Raw genomic sequence first — 16,742 nt, forward strand, 5'->3', positions numbered from 1 at the left:
CATCTCAGTTTCAGAGATGTGGAAACTCAGGCACAGCAAGGTGAAACATGTCTTGTCCAAGGTCGTGTACATATAAGACTTGCCTCCTGCTCTTTGAGTGTAAAGGTCTCCTTCCTCTTGTACATAAGTACTGCAGATTCGGCTAAGGGAGTTCATATTAAATAATTAAATGCTTTATGTAAGAAGCTGTTTCAAAGGCTGTTTTAAAATTTTCTGTACAGATGTTTGCAGAAACTTGGTCTGATATAGGAGAGGTATTCACGTTAAACACGCTTATGTGGTGTCCACATACAAGCTCCTTCAGGTGTATAGAGGGGAGCTATATAATTGTAAATTGCTGTGTGTAGCTAAAGGCAAGCTGTTTATGACAAAATGAGCAAGAGCAACTTTGTTGCAAGGATTCCCCTTATAAAGATAAATATTTCAATAAATATTTCTGACTCTGTTGTGCAGTGTTCAAAAGACCATTCTTTCCTGTTCAGAATCTTTGTCTGCCTGTTTAATTCAGATAAATGCTTTTGCTATAACTTGGAATTTATCTAATAACGACATAGTGTTATCATTCGCTAGTGCTGCACTCCTGTTGATATCATCTCTGTAGCTTTCTGCTAGCAAATCTGTAATTGCACATATTATGTTGCTGTGATCCTTTTCCATCACTTTAAACGGATGCTAATCACTGCATCTTGTGCAGAATTTTGTGACATTTTCAGACTTAACATCTAGATAATTTTGTTCTAGGTAGTCCATTGGCAAAGTCCACACATGCATGCCTACTTTCCAGCTCTTACTTCCTGGCCTTCACTCCTTGGAGATATGTTGGCTGATGCAATTAACTGCTTGGGATTCACATGGGTAATTTTTTGTTGTTGTTATTTTAGATATTCATCTACTGTGTGTATTATGCAGGAGCAGGTCATAGTCAGTCTTTCTTGTTCTGTGAGTCAGTATAATTTACTTTAACCAATTGTGTGTCATTTGCATAAATGAAAAATGTCACTTGAAAAAATAATAAATAGAACATCTAAGAGCAAACATTACCCAATAGTAAGAGATGAATGACGAAAACATACCACTGGAAATGTCTGTTTTCTAATTCTTTGCATATCCCACTGTGAGCATTGTACCCCATTGTCTAGTCTCAGTGCCAAGACTGTTACACAAGCACTGCAGGCAATAGAGCAGCCACCATCCCTGACTGCAGGCTAGGTTGGGCTCTGTTCTAATTTTCCTGCTCCTTTGAGAGAATACATTTTCTATTTTTCCTCTTCTGAAAATAATTGTTTGGTGGCCTGTCCCAGAATATCTGAGTATTTTCTGTCCTCCTGCAGCAGCTACGCAGCACTATTTGGTTGTGACTCCACATTCCTTGGTAGTGTTCTGAAGCCAATGTTTTCCCCAGTGGTGAAGCTGCCCAGATTTTTAGATGCCTGTCTCTGTGTAACAAAGCAGTAGAAGCTCATCAACCTGTAAAAAATTGATGGTTATGATCTCCATATAGTTGTATCAGATTAGCTCTTTGCATAGACAGAAACATCCATTTCCATGCTCAGTCTAGTTTTGATAGATTTCTATTAAGTTTGCAGTGTAAACAGATTCTTTCATAAGTAGAAAGCTGGACACTGCAGAACAGCTTTCTTCTTTCTTTTGCTGTTCTTCAAAGAGCCTCCCTTAACTCTCAGTTGGAAGATGGATCAGTAACCTTTCTCATTAGGGACCAAGAGCATGTACTTGTGTGGTGAACTGCAGTTCTACGGTTTTGTCTCAATAGCTCACTGTGATTTTTTTTTTTTTTTTTTTAATGACTTGTAAAATTACTGATACGTTAGAAGCTCAACACTGAGATGATGCAGGTAATCTGGAGAGAGCATTTTAAGGAGATTGGTGAGAGTCTCTGTATTGGGTGTTCCAAGAGAACAACTGGTAATGAGCAAGGTAGACAGAGCTGACCTTTAACCGCGGCCTTAACATGGAGGTCTGTATTACTGAACTCACCAAACAACATAATTTTTATTGCAATAGCATTGTGTTCTGCTAAGTATGGGCCATAATATTACACAGCTGCTTATATATCTAGTGCTACAAAGCTTGTCATCTGCCTTTGTTGTATCTAGGTGAGATTTCTCCCAAGGCAACTAAAAAGTGTTAATAGCTATTAATTAAAATTATGTGTGGTTTACTCTAAGGCTTATATTCCTACTGTGTTTGCAGTGTGAATTACAGCCTGATTCTCTTTTTTGATTTTTCTAGGCATCCAGTCCAGCCTGTACAGAACTGGAAATGAATGTGATGGATTGGTTGGCTAAAATGCTGGGCCTTCCAGATAAATTCCTGCACCACCATCCTGACAGTGTGGGGGGAGGAGTATTACAGGTGGGGGAGATCAGAGGTGGCCTCATCAACATTTTGTTTTCACTCAAGTGAATTTCCTTCTGGGTGATAGTTTTCCTGGAGGCAAAACCAACAAGATTTGCTATATGGATCTGAATAAAGACAAATACCAATTTGCCTTTCCCATTACTTTCCCAAATTTTAGTATTAAATATATATTATTCTAGAATAGGAATTGCTATTGCTTTTAGTCCTAATTGTGTTACAGACGAGGAGCAGGCACTCTTGTGGCCTTACTAAGGATAAATGAGAGTCAGATTTGGTTTCTTCAGCCTGTTTTGCATCACCAAATTACTCACTAAAGTGATTGTTCCATAATTACAGAAGGAATCGTTGTCACTGTCCTCCTACCAGCAGTCCTTAGCCACACAAGAAATGATTTTTCCTTTTTCTCATGTCTACTTTGTGTCTCAGAGTTGCAAGGTCAAGGCCTTGAACCTTTACCTCCTTTCTTAAGGCCTAAGCAAGTATACCCTGCAATCAGTGCTGAGGCTTTGTGATGTTTAAACAGCTTTGCTCAGGTTTGTAATTTTTATGGGAGATGCTACATTTTAGTTGCAGAAGAACAAAAGGAAAATGTGATTTTATTTAGTCTCCCCAGCTCGGTTATGCACATTAAAAATATACAGCAGTTAAAAGGCTTTGTTTTGTGTTGCTGGGCCAGAGAGCTGCTGAGCAGCTAGTGACTTTCCACTGCATCCCAGAAAAGCGGTAGTAGAAATAAAAAGGGGTGGGCAGCTGGGCACTTCAACAACTTCATTAAATTCCAGACAAAATAGCAATATAGTAGCAATATGTTGCAGTAAATGAGCAATGTCTTTGCAGAGCACGGTGAGTGAATCAACCTTGGTTGCACTGCTAGCAGCAAGGAAGAACAAAATTCTGGAGATGAAGGTTTCTGAGCCAGACACTGATGAGTCCTCACTCAATTCTCGCCTCATCGCTTATGCATCTGATCAAGTATGTTCTTATGGTTACAAAGAAAACAAATTTGCCTCCGCTGTCTCACCTAGACCATATAATGTGAACTCAAATTTCTGTACTAAGACAAAAACAGTAACATGAATGCCTCACAAGCATGAACGAATCCCTGTAATGTCTCTTGCGGCAGATAGGGAAACGAAATCAGTGTGAGATGAGGTTTTGTAGAGTCCCAGGAGTCCTCAAGAGACCATTTCACATGACTCATTTCTGCGCTTCCTTCCTGTTTTTCACAAAGCCTTGTTGCAGTAACTAGGTGCGGATCTCATGCTGCTTCAGCTCTTGTTTCTTCACAGCTGCCTTCCACTTGGAGACAGGCACGCTCAGAGCATTACCTCAGTGCTGCTCCTGGTTGTGGTCTCCACTCTGGGCCTCTGTGCTTGTGTTCTTGGACGAAACATCTACACAGTACTGTGACTCTGCCTGCAAACCTGTTCTGTCCTCGGACTCCTGAACAATCATATTGCCCTATGAAAACTACAACAGGAGACATACTCATGCTGGTTCTTTCTTAGGATAACTAAAAGGGCTCTGTCTTGTGAGGGGTTTTGGCCTACCCAGAAGTAGGCACTCTTCAGGGGTTTTTATCTTCTTATGGCAGGGAGGACGGAATAAACTGAGGTTGATCCATTTCTAGAGGCTCGTTTAAGATCTGAGTTTTGATAAAAGGCCCTCCAAACACAAGGTGAAGATGCCTAATATTACATTTTAGAGACCAATACCCAAATAAATGGAGCATATGCATTCGTTGGAATTAGTGTATTATTTCTTTTAGTTACAAAGAAGGAACTTTCAGACTTGTATTAATATGGATTACAATAAGGACCTTATCTCTGCTTTCCTTGCAACCACTGTCTTTTATAAGGCCAGAACTTTTCACAGCTGTCCAGCCTCAGAGCTTGCTTTCTTACTGTTTTTCTTTTTTTAAAGGCACATTCTTCCGTAGAAAAGGCTGGCTTGATTTCTCTCGTGAAGATGAAATTTCTGCCTGTGGATGAGAACTTTTCCCTCAGAGGCGAAACCTTGAAGAAAGCAATTGCAGAAGACAGAAAGAAAGGGCTAGTGCCAGTCTTTGTATGTTCAACTTTCTGGTTGGGAGTATTGACATAGTGTTGTATTCTTAACGTCAACATAAAAGTACATCTGAAACATTTCTTATTGTGTTAAAATACATCAGATGAAGGTTAAAATGTATACAAGAATTTCTATTTCATTGAACAAAAATATCTTAATATCATTTCAACTGTCTATGATAGTCTCTCCACTTTTAAAGTGCTGCATCCATTTATTAAAAAAATGCCATCTTAACAGGTTTGTTTTCTCCTAGGTTTGTGCAACTTTGGGTACAACTGGTGTCTGTGCTTTTGACAATCTCTCAGAACTAGGTCCAATTTGTAAGTGTCTTTTTTTCCTGATTTTAAACTATGATAGCACAGAAAAGATAATATGAGAATTTTTTATGCCAAAACTAAGGAGAGTAGAAACACTAATCAGCAGAGTTTTTCAGATATGTTTCAAAGATCGGTGGTCAGTGCAAGACTTCGCAGTGATTTCTCTAAGATTTAGATTAGGATACTAAAATACATTCTATTCAAGATGAATGAAATTTTGGAGTTTTGAAGGTAGTGTTTGGTAGGACATCCTTTGTAGCCACCAGTTCAATAGGTAAATTTGACATGATTGCAGATTCTATTCCAGCATAAATTCTGACAAGAAGCTGCTGAAGACCTGCGGCACTTTCTCTTATGGGTCAGAGTGTGGCTTCTATCTCTGGGTCCTTTTTTGCTTGCCACCGTGTCTTTATTCTGGGTTTGTGCAACTGAGTTGTACTGGGGAATTTCACTTAGTAAAAAGGCAGGTAAGAGAAATCAAGTGTTAAGAAGCCTCACTCATATGAAAGCTTTAGAATAAAACAATTGTTGATTGTTTGTCTTACTCGCTATTTTGTTGTCAGCCTGTCTGCCTCCTGCAGAAACATGCACCTGGATTTCAGAAAGGAGAGATGAAGCATGTACTTTGATTCCTGAGGTCCCTTACATAACAACCATTTGAATTCCAACAGGTGATGCTGAGGGACTCTGGCTTCATATTGATGCAGCATATGCAGGAACAGCATTTGTATGTCCTGAATTTCGATTGTTCTTGGATGGAATTGAATATGCAGATTCCTTTACTTTTAACCCTTCTAAATGGATGATGGTTCATTTTGACTGCACTGGATTTTGGTGAGTAAAGGCAAAACACAACACCAAAAGGGTAACGTGCAAATTGCAGTCTTTCTCTGCACAATTTTTTGCTAAATACAGTTCATTCTACAATTCACAGGGTTAAGGATAAATCCAAGTTACATCAAACCTTCAGCGTTAACCCTGTCTACCTCAGACATCCCAACTCAGGAGCTGCTGTTGATTTCATGGTAAGTTATTTGAGTTGGTCTTTTAAATTGCTTAGAAAGTGTTCAGACAGACTGCGAAATTCCTCACACTCTGGAGTGTGCTTATCTCATAGCTGGTCTTATAACATCAAAGCATAAACCCAATTATGCTGAGATCCTAATGCAGATTAAATAATAAAACTTTGAAGTGAGCCCTGGTTATGAAAATTAATTATAAATTGCTTTCAGATATAGAGATTGAAGTACTTAAGATTTTTACACAGATGGGGATCCAGCCTTGCCTTTGTTATTTAGAAGGGTCTTTTCTGTGCATTGTGTTGCTGAAGTAATTCCTACTGATGGCATTTTGGCTGGTTTTCTTTCAATGGAAACACCATGCTCTGAAACAGCTGTAGAATGAATTAAATTTTTCTTCAGATTAAGGTATTCATAGGAGAGCCAAGAGGCATTTCACTTTAGATCTATCTTACAGCAGATTTCAGTACAGTAAAACAAAAGAATATTCACTGCCGATTGTTTCTTCTATGATCTCACCCTAGTCCTGAAAAGATAATTGTTTTCTTGAAATCAATAGTGCTTTTCACTAGAGAGTGTGAGGGTAGAGAGGGGCGGAAAAAAGGTCTATCAATGAGTCCCTCTTGTGGTTAAAGAGGACCCTGCATGTAATTGTGTAGCTCCCTAGAAGTATTCCCTTACATGTTTTGTCACTCTTTTCCATGCAGTAGGTGTTATTTCCTCTGGAAGGGTGTACCCCTCTATCAGCTCTCGCTGTTTATAGTTGATTTGGGAAAACGTTCAGGATGGCACTTAAATATGCAAATTACAGGAACTGAAGTGAGCACTCAGTCCTAAAGTGTAAATGTATAAATCTTAAATTGATAATGCTCTTTAAATGCAGAAAGGTGGTGTTATTAGCTGGTAACTAACTAAAAATTCTAAACATATCTAGGCCATAGATTAAGGGGAATAGCCAAAATGTTATTTTTGCAAATAATTGAAAAGTATGCAGACATAACGTTTCTTTGATGGCTGTTTCCTAGGCTTAGCAGATTTTCAGGAATAGGAAGTTATTTGTGTCAACAGAGATTTCTGACCTGAGTCTGAAGCAACAGACGTGGCAGCCTAAGGGGACACGCCTTTCTCTTGTTTTTGCACTCATCCATCCACTGTTGTGTTTTCACAGCACTGGCAAATTCCACTGAGTCGTCGATTTCGTTCTTTGAAGCTGTGGTTTGTGATCCGTTCATTTGGGGTGAAAAAGCTTCAAGCTCATGTCCGACATGTATGTGAATTACCAGTGCAAGCATAAATGTATTATGTTCATTTATTGGTAGCTGAGTTTAATAAATTCAGTGATGCAAAGATAAGTAACAGTAATCCTTTCACACACAAAGCTTGCATGTGAACACTAAATGCGTGCTGATTTTACTCTTGGGTAATCTGTAAAGATTGACTGTGTAGACAAAACATTTCCGGTACCCTTCTTGGAAGCAATAGGCAATGGAAAGCAACTCAGTAAGTCAATGCCTTCTGCATGTTACTGAGTACTAATCTGTAGAAGCTTTCTTTGAGGCAAAGTGGCAGCTGTTTGGGACGCAGGCTGTGATGGGTGGCTGAACCCATTGCTATGAAAATTTACAGGCTTAACTCTGGAGTGTAAATACAAGGGATCATACTGTGGATCAATGGTTGCTGCAAAAGGACTCTAATCTGAGAAGGCACATTCTGTTTTCAAACCTTCTAGAAAATCCTGGTGTATGGTCCAGTTACTCTTGTTCATTGTCAAGGGTTTGGGCAAATAGAGACAGACTTTAAAATTCTTAAGCTTTGTTGTTATTCTTCTGTTTGCTATCATTCATGCATAGGAATGATGCGGTTTAGTAAGGAAAGGAATCTTTTTAACTACCTGATTTAGTGTCTTATAGTGGGTTTGTGACAAACCAATACATAACTACTTTTTTTTTCCTTAATTATAGAGCACTGAAACAGCCAAATTCTTTGAATCCTTGGTTATAAGTGATCCACTCTTTGAAATTCCTGCCAAGAGACATCTCGGACTGGTTGTATTTCGCCTAAAGGTAAAGACTGGGCCTTTTGCATGTCTCTTTGGAATGAATTGACAACAGCTGATCTCTCCCCAGACATTAAGAACTGTGAATAAACTTTCATGTAAGAATTTGTAATGCTGGAATTCTTACAGAGGCGTTTGGATGTCACTGGAAAGTCTAACTATAGTATTTTTCTTTTCTTCTGTTTAAAACAGGGTCCCAACTGGCTGACAGAAAGACTCTTGAAAGAACTAAGCAGTTCTGGCAGGCTCTTCCTTATTCCAGCAACCATTTGTGACAAGTTCATCATTCGCTTTACCGTAACATCTCAGTTCACAACCAGGGAAGATATTCTGCAAGACTGGAACATCATTCAACAGACTGCAGCCCAAATCATTAGCCAGAATTATGGGTTGCACTGCATCAATTCTGGTGATGGGGCAAGAATTCCTGATATGATAGTTAAGCCTAGTTCTGATGCTATTAGTAATGCTTCTCAGCTTTATCTAGATGGAGGAAAATACCAAACACCTTCCAGAAAAATAGTAGTTCAGCCTAAGAAGTTAGCAGTGAGTCCCAGTACGTGCGTGATTAGTCAACAAGTGAAAGGTCAAGGGGATCCTCTAGATGACTGTTTTCCAGAAGATGTTACCAAACATAAGTTAACCTCTTTTTTATTCAGTTACTTATCTGTTCAAGGCAAGAAAAAGACAGCACGTTCCCTTAGTTGCAACAGTGTGCCAGTAACTGGTAGTCTTGAGCAATGTAACCCCAAAGCAGCAGCCACTGACAAGAAGGAGTCTCATGCAAATGCCAGAATTCTTTCCAGGCTGCCTGAAGAGGTGATGATGTTCAAAAAAAGGGCCTTCAAAAAATTAATTAAGTTCTACAGTGTACCAAGCTTTCCGGAGTGTAGCATTCAGTGTGGTCTTCAGCTGCCTTGTTGTCCTCTGCAAGCCATTGTTTAACAAATAAAAGAGACTGGTCCTTAAGACCTCTCCAGGTAGAAAGAGAACCAAAGTTTGCTTATTCATATGCAATACTACATGTTATTTTGTTCAATATGTAAGCAGTGGTGATGACCACTGAGAAAATTCTGTGCTTTTACTGGTGGAAACCTTGTGCATTTATAGATTAAAATGTCAAATAAATCTTGCAGGCATATAACATGAAATTCTGGTTTGTAGACTGGTAAAGAAAATGCCAATTTCTGCCTTATCAGTCCTGGTAATGGACAGTTTCCAGCTGGCGGGCTAGAACCATTTTGACAAAATATGGTAGCCTCAGTAGGGGTAAACAATTTAGGTCTCTAATTGCACCATTGATTTATTTTTTTTAATACCTTGACTTAAACTCTCTAGACCACTGCGAGGATCTGTGTGTGCAGACAATGCCAACATCAGTTCTGAACTGTGCAAAAAGAAGGGTGTAACCTCTCTAAGAGATTTTGCTGTACTAGAGCAATTTTAAAATTCCCCAAGTTTAAAAACACAGCAGCCCTGCCATTCCATCTGTGCTCATCAGTTGCAGTGCACAGGAGGCTTCATGCAACCAGGTTGCAAAAGCAGTTGCTCTTGCTAAGCACCTGCACCTGTGGCCTTTCTCAGCATTACCGAAGGTCTGTAAATCACAAGCGCATGGGGAAAGAGAGTAGGAATGGTATTTCACTTTCTCATAAGAGAAGAACTAAGGGGCATTACAGAAGAAAGGGTCTCTATACAGCAAACAAATTTATTGCTACAAGAGGCCAATGATTTACGTATTTTTTCAAGAATAATTAAAAAAACTGGGGGAGAAAAATCTAATGAGGGCACCTTTAAATTCAGAGATACTACTGTTGAGTCAGGAAGCATGGTGATTGCTAGGAGATTATTCTGGGAAAGCATTGCTAGACGCTTGCTGCCTCCTTCATAGTTGTTTTCCAGACACCTGCAAATACCTCATCTTGAAGACAGTGTACTTGGCCAGGTGGATCTTCAGTCTGACCCAGTATAACTATTCTTAAGTTATATAAATAATGGGTCTGGTTAATCAGAACAGTTTCCATACCTTTATACAACATCAGCTAAACTCACAGTGCCTCATATTGAGGCACATGTTACAAGGAGCAGTAAAATTTGGCCTGCTAACCCTTTCTAGTAAAAACAGATTTATTTTATTCCATTCTGTAAAATTGCCTTTTTTTAAATCCTAGGGAAATCTAAGCCACACTTTATTATGAAGTATCTGGCCTGCCTTTACTCTGTTTGTGCCCAAAGGAAAATATGTCTTAGTGCTTGGAAATTGTTCTCATTCTGTGTATGTATTATTTGGTTCATGAAAAATAAGAGGGCATCTCTGCTGCAATGGATAAAAGTTAATGTAAGCATCTAATACAGACTTTTTTTATTAGTCAATTTGAGACAACCATAAGTTTCATTAATGGTGTTTTTTAATGAGTTTTGTGTTTTGGCTTAGGGATGGAATTTTTACTAATGCAGTGAATCACCCTTTAATATAAATGTATTTGCATAAAGATGTTTTACATTGCACCCACTTTCACATCCTTAGGTGCACAGTATTAACATTCACAGCATTAACAATACATCCATACGCAGTAGGAAGGTAGGTAAGATTTAAAGTATGAAGGAGAGGAGAAGCCAGGCTAAGATAAAAGTAGAGTTGGAGAAGTTCTCCTTTATTAAAACAATCTTACATTCACACTTCATTTCAGATACTGATAGTTGCTAATATTAATAAATAGGAGTTCCTGGCAAGGTTAGAATAACAGATGCTTTAAAAACTATTATAAAACACAGATTTTTTTTTTTTTTCTGACATGCTCACAATTTGAACTCATGTTTTTTTACCGAGTTATAAATGTCCTGGGTCAGTTGTACATACAGGTTTTCTTTGTCATCCAGGAAATACAGGCGATCTTTGATGACTGCTGGATTGAAACCCTCCTCCACTAGTTGTACTTTACGGTACTTAAAAGTTGCTGTAAGTTCAATGGCACTCTACAAAACAAAATTACAACTCTACTTATCAATGTCAGCATATAATTGTGGGAATTAGATTAGCTTTCCTAAATTTAAAGGGAATCATATTTCAAGAAAATCCATAGAGCACAGAAGTTGAAGCCTTACTAATAGAGGTCTAAACCATCTGCATTCATCAGATAATAACTGGACTGTGGAATATGTGGGCCAGTAATTACTCTGAATGTAAGAACTGCTGGGGCCACAGAAACATTATTGAAAGGCTTACCTTACTATTCTATTTAAATAAGGCAGGAAAACACTAGTTTTCAGCTTTTAGTCAGAGAGAATCAAGGGGTTTATCCAGATAATTATTTAATTATGTTCTTGGATCAAAAAACAGCAGAGTTTTTCTCAGAAAAGAAGAGCAAAGAAAATGGCAGATGGTTACTGGGCAAGACTCGCTGTACTTTACATCAGATGGCAAGACAAACCACTGCCTTGACTGGTCAACTGTTTTGTTTGTACAACTCAAAAGTTTAAAGATTGATTAAATAATAAGGCATGCTAGTATCTCTGTTAGTCCTCTTGAATCACCTCAGTGAATGTGCAACCTTTCTCAAAGCAGCAATGTTTATTTTAAATAACTTGAAGTACAGTGAGAGTGACATTCTTGCAACATTTTCCTAATTCAAGTTAAACTGCAGTTTAGAATTTGGCTTTTATTCACTGGTAGGATAAAAATCTCAGTCCTCTGTAGCAAAATACAGCGCTCTGGCAAGCTTTTGTGTATGGCTCTTTCCCACAGAACAGTCGGTAGAGGGAGCTACACTAAACTGAGAACACAGCTGTGTTACTGTGTTAAAGGAATCCAACAGCAAAGGTATTTTCCACTACGAGATCTTTCTGATTTTGTATGTTAACACGTGCCAGGTATCTTGTAGCTGCTCATGCAACCTGTTGTTTTCAGGCTGAATTGAAGCATCTGGGTGCGGTTCTGCTTTAGTATCGGTAAATGACAAGAACAAGCGAGAGACAAAAGAAGCCTTTTTGAGAATTGCTAGTGTAACTAGGAAGTCCATGGTCCTTACAGAAAAAGAAAGAAAACACAATGCAGATGGACACACAAAAGCTACTTAGGAACACTGGTTTACCGTAATCCTTATAAAACGAGGTCTTGCGTAGTTTGGAAGGTGAGTGTTAACATGTCTGTAAGTAGTTTTTCCATTAAATTCACAGTTTTTCTTTAGTCGAACACATGCCATTCCTGTTCTGCCTTCATAACCTGAAGGAATAAGGACAGCAAGTAACTGTAGTTCGTATATAAATTTGAACCTAACCTCTCTTTCTCCTATAAGTGAGCTCTTCCTTCTAAGCCACTTTAGAAAACATGCTAACATATTTTCCTTTAGACATCTAAGTGATTAGATTTTCTTAAGTCTTCAGTATGCTAGATGCCAAACTCTTTCGAAAGCCCAGCATCAGAATTATAGATGGCAGCCATTTTGAAAATCATCCTTCTTCCAAAAGTCTTTGGAAAATCAGGTCTCAGTACTCTGAAGTCTGCCTGCAGTAGCATTTAACTGTGTGGGTTAATTTACTTTACAATAAATCATGGTAAATACGCTTGTACTTGTTGTGCTGACAAGCTTATCCATGCAGAAAGAGGACAGAAAGGACTAAGACCCAGTTTACCACTGTTTATTACCATATGAATGATTAAGCACTTGAAAAATTCAAGTATTTCACATTTTTTACTTGTTCAACTACGTACTGAGAGGGCTTCTTCCCTCCCCTTTTGGTGGCTAAGGGATTAGGATGGCATTTAAAAACAAACTTTTTTGGTGTTCCTTCTGTTTTCTGGGATTACAGGTAATGCAAGAAGAAATAGGTAATATTCTTATACAAAGTTTTACATTAAAACCATATGAATGCTTTCACAGAACTGTGTACAGGACAAAGTGAAAACAGAAAGTAGCATCTAATGCTTAAAAGAAAAGCAGAGCAGAAGCATATGCTAATTTAAGAGAAATTGTTCTTCAGTTTGAGTCTTGTTTCTGTTTGCCTTTAACACCATGTATTGATGACACCTGGCATTCCAATTTGTTTATTCAAAATCTAGAGTGTTGAATGAATGAGTTGTCAGGTGATGTATATTATCCCCCCCAGCTACATTACTAAAGTACAAATATTTTTGTGCCATGTAAAACAGAAAAAAAAAAAACCAAACCACAATCCACCCAGTTCTTTCACAAATGACAAATGTAAGGTGAGAATCGGTTTGAACAGTATTTTTTTTTTTCCATAAAGTTGTTCCATAATTAAGTATTAACACCTATGTGGTTTTACAAAAGCATTGAGAATAAGAGTGTATCTGCCTCATCTCCTAGAGTGTAATCTGAGAAATACATAAAGAATTCTAGACCATTTATGTTACCTTTCTTTTGAAATGTCTCCTAGTGAAGCTGTGTGTTTATCCCTACCACAAAGCAGCTGAAAACAAGAGTGATGTAGACAGAGAGGCTTTAATTTTAGATCAACAGGTATAGCAGAGACATACATGGTTAATAAAAGTTTACTTATTTGAATTAAATTCACTATTCTAATAGATCATCTTGGTTTATAAACAGCCTTGTTATTCTAGCCTCAGAAACACTGGGCATTTCTATTCTCATGTCTTCTACTTTCAGTAGAGGAAATAGCGAGTGGATCATAACATTAACAGAATCTCTCACATGTTGAATAAACAGGGGATGTAGGAATAGTGGGATCTCCTAACATGCCTTTCAATTCCAAAATACTAAATTGTCATTGATGTGACTCATGTTATGATACACCATAGTCTGGAAGCCTTTCTGGAAAAGTGTGATACTTGTTAATTAATATTGTTAATGAATTAATAATTAATCCAATATACCTGTTAGTATCTGTTAACTTAGTTGATAGAGGCTCCAAAATTCCTCCTCCTCCTTAGACTACAGTATGCACTGTATTATGCCACCTAGTCCAAACCATTTGGGCAATGCAATACGTGGGATTCCAGTCAAATCTAACTTTGTTTGATTTCAGATCCCTACATTACACTGTAAGAATGGGTTCTATTTTAACTGTCCATCAGAACCCAAATACAGTGAGGAGCTAGATGGGAGTCCTGCAGCTCTTGGCTAAGTGAGAAACATGGATAGAAAGGTACCTCCAAAATACAGAGGACAAGAAAGTAGAGTAAAGCTATCTGTTCCCTCTTTTGTCTTCCAGTATCTCTGGGAATCGGCCTTTAGCAGCAGTGCCTCTCAAATTAAAAAAAAAAAAAAAAAGGCAAAAAAAATTTGCCGTAAGCACTTAAAGAGTTTATAAAAGTTCAAAGATTTCACAGATTTTTGAGGAGTAAAAAAAAGGCAGTACACGTCAGAACTTCTTGCATTCCTTCAGATGGTTAAAGAAAGGTGAAAAAGGGAGAAATCAATTTCTTAAGCAACATTCTTGTTCTCCTAGAAATTCAAGTCTATTTTGTTTGTCCCACTCTACAGTAATTGCAGAGCCATATTCCTGTAAAAGACACAACAATGTTTATACCAAAGATATTTAATCTCAAATGTTCTTCCATTCTCCTGTTAGTATTCTTGTCATACTATGTTAATATAAGCTTTGGCTATGTTTTTTTAGCTAATTAATATTGCATACATTTAAATGATGTATCAAATATAGCTTAAGAAAAACAGGCTGAAGTAGGGCTACCTATACTCTGCAGTTCAGTATATTGATATTTTGTTAACGTATTAAAAAATTCTTTTCTTGAAACACTTCAAGTATTTCACTCATACCTGGAACAGATACTCCATATACAATAACTTCTTGAACGCAGTCAATCAGTCCTAAAACATCTGCAACTTCTGTTGTAGAAACATTTTCCCCTTTCCACCTGGAAAATAAGCAGTCAATAGCCATGATTTCTATGTGTATTACACACAGTGATCTCCAGTGTTTTAATGCCTGACTTTACAATTGGCTGAGCGCTGAGCTTGAGATCAGAAAGCACTTTTGCACTAGAACAAGGAACTTGTTATCAAAAGTAGAGAAAAACATGCTGCAAAATTCAACAATGCATTCCAGATTATTCATCTCTCAGAAGAATTTCACACACTTAATCATGCTTAAAATGGCTCTAAACAAACAAAACTCAAAACTATTACTTACCTTAGATTCCATCCTAGGCTCTATGCTTTCTAAGTTTTAAAAGTATAGCGAGTGTGAAACCACAATGTTTTTGTTCTGTGAATGTGACAGGTTTCTGACTGTTCAAAATAGCATTCATTCATCACCCTAAGCTGAATCTCTTGTAGGCTCTGCATGTAACTATGAGCACAACTGATAAAATACGACAGTGGAGGTGACTTGGAATCCTTTCTTTTTCTGACTGAAGTCAGAGACATTCCTCTTTGTCAGTCAGTAGGAAATACTGGATATGAATTCAAACATGAGAATGAGTCTGAATTTTCTCTTGTGACAAGCATTTAAATAAATAAACAAACCGGAATGTGTCTCCAGTTCGATCATGGAAATAAATGAAGTTATCATCGTCGATCACTAAAAGGTCACCGCTATTAAAATATAAATCCCCTTTTTGGAAGACATTTCTTAATTGCTTCTTCTCTGTTTGCTGTTTTGACCCTGCATAGCCACTAAATGGTGCGTATTGGGTGATTTTGCAGATCAGTAGTCCAGGTTTACCTATGAAGAGGAAAAACATTTGTTTAAAAAGCACAGTGTATATTGCAAACCTCCCCTAATTTCCATTACATCAGTGAAGCTCACAGATGTTATAGAGTTATTTGAGAATTTTGTCAAAATCATCATCTTTTAAAATCAGTTGTGGAGGTACAGATTGAGTTTCACCTTGTCCTCTCAATTCACTAGCCCTCAAAAATGTCAGTAGGTAACACAATTTACCACCTGCTTGTATTAATGCAGCAGAACAGAGTCTCTGAGAACTTGTCTGGTAAGTGGAAATAGTTGCCTAGTTTGTCTAGACAGCTTCATAAACCTCAGTTTAAAACACCTGACTCAACAGCAGCTGTCTACAAGGGAAACTTACACATGGCATCGGGCATGTCTTTAGAAGGTGACCGTTGGTACAGGCTGCTTCCACGTAACTCGGCTGGCATGGGGCAGCCTTACCCCTCAACCAAAAGATTCAGTTGGATTTAGGAACCAAATATTGGGATTATAGATAGAGCTAGAGTAATTTATGAAGGGAGCAGGAACACCTATATGTTCATGTAAACTGAAACTCAACCCCATGTTATATAGAGCTTTGCATGGATGTTACACACTGGAGTGAATTTTATCTCTACACAAAATAAATTACAGTCTGTCCCCATCAAGCCTGGGATTTTACATTTTTTCACGGGTTTCTCTCTTACATTGCAGATATTTTCCATATCTCTGCAGACCAGAAACTTAAACATTGGGTTCATTTATATAAATACATGTGTGCACATTCCTCCTCATCCCAACTGAAGAGACTGCATAGGGAGAGTTGGCATAGGAGAGTATGCCTATGAGGCAGACACTCACATAACTGATATATTCCTCAGCAATGAGAATTTAATGCAGTTGGTAACCTGTCCACCTGTTCCCTTATGCACAAAGAAGGTGAGCACTTCTGTCCTCACTCACAGCAACAAATACACATGTAACAGAACGCAACAAAATCGGAAGGTATTGCATATATGTGGTTTAAACACAGGTTTGCCTGTGCCAATACATAAAGTCCTCCTATGGAAACTGACACTAAGATATATTATAAAAAAAGTATTTTCATGTGTGCTTTCTCTATTGCCAACATCAAAATGTTTCAGCCACTGCTGGAAAAGAGAACTGCTTTCTATTTTGCAAATGTTTCTTTAGTGGCATGTTAAGTACAAAGTCTGAGAAGAATTAAATAGCTCCTGCTGACAGTCAAGCTTT

General features: G+C 37.9%; 2 protein-coding genes across 2 annotated transcripts in view; one reads left to right on the forward strand and one right to left on the reverse strand.

Annotated features, from left to right (window-relative positions):
• HDC (histidine decarboxylase) overlaps positions 1 to 8,985 on the forward strand; it is a 10,382-nt gene extending 1,397 nt beyond the window's left edge. Inside the window, exons 3-12 of the mRNA XM_009698783.1 lie at positions 742 to 855; positions 2,251 to 2,373; positions 3,217 to 3,351; positions 4,303 to 4,446; positions 4,700 to 4,766; positions 5,435 to 5,597; positions 5,698 to 5,788; positions 6,951 to 7,049; positions 7,744 to 7,845; positions 8,031 to 8,985. Of these exons, the coding sequence (XP_009697085.1) occupies positions 742 to 855; positions 2,251 to 2,373; positions 3,217 to 3,351; positions 4,303 to 4,446; positions 4,700 to 4,766; positions 5,435 to 5,597; positions 5,698 to 5,788; positions 6,951 to 7,049; positions 7,744 to 7,845; positions 8,031 to 8,783 (1,791 nt within the window). The 3' untranslated portion in view covers positions 8,784 to 8,985. The remainder of the gene's footprint in view (positions 1 to 741; positions 856 to 2,250; positions 2,374 to 3,216; positions 3,352 to 4,302; positions 4,447 to 4,699; positions 4,767 to 5,434; positions 5,598 to 5,697; positions 5,789 to 6,950; positions 7,050 to 7,743; positions 7,846 to 8,030) is intronic.
• Positions 8,986 to 10,637: 1,652 nt separating this feature from the next.
• The window catches only part of SLC27A2 (solute carrier family 27 (fatty acid transporter), member 2), a gene marked incomplete at its 5' end in the record, with an annotated part of 12,185 nt that continues 6,080 nt past the window's right edge, over positions 10,638 to 16,742 (reverse strand). The window contains 4 exons of the mRNA XM_009698784.1: positions 10,638 to 10,814; positions 11,930 to 12,060; positions 14,597 to 14,694; positions 15,305 to 15,503. Of these exons, the coding sequence (XP_009697086.1) occupies positions 10,638 to 10,814; positions 11,930 to 12,060; positions 14,597 to 14,694; positions 15,305 to 15,503 (605 nt within the window). The remainder of the gene's footprint in view (positions 10,815 to 11,929; positions 12,061 to 14,596; positions 14,695 to 15,304; positions 15,504 to 16,742) is intronic.

The sequence above is a fragment of the Cariama cristata genome, unplaced genomic scaffold (genome assembly GCF_000690535.1).
Source record: "Cariama cristata isolate BGI_N322 unplaced genomic scaffold, ASM69053v1 scaffold26884, whole genome shotgun sequence".
NCBI classification, from domain to species: domain Eukaryota; kingdom Metazoa; phylum Chordata; class Aves; order Cariamiformes; family Cariamidae; genus Cariama; species Cariama cristata.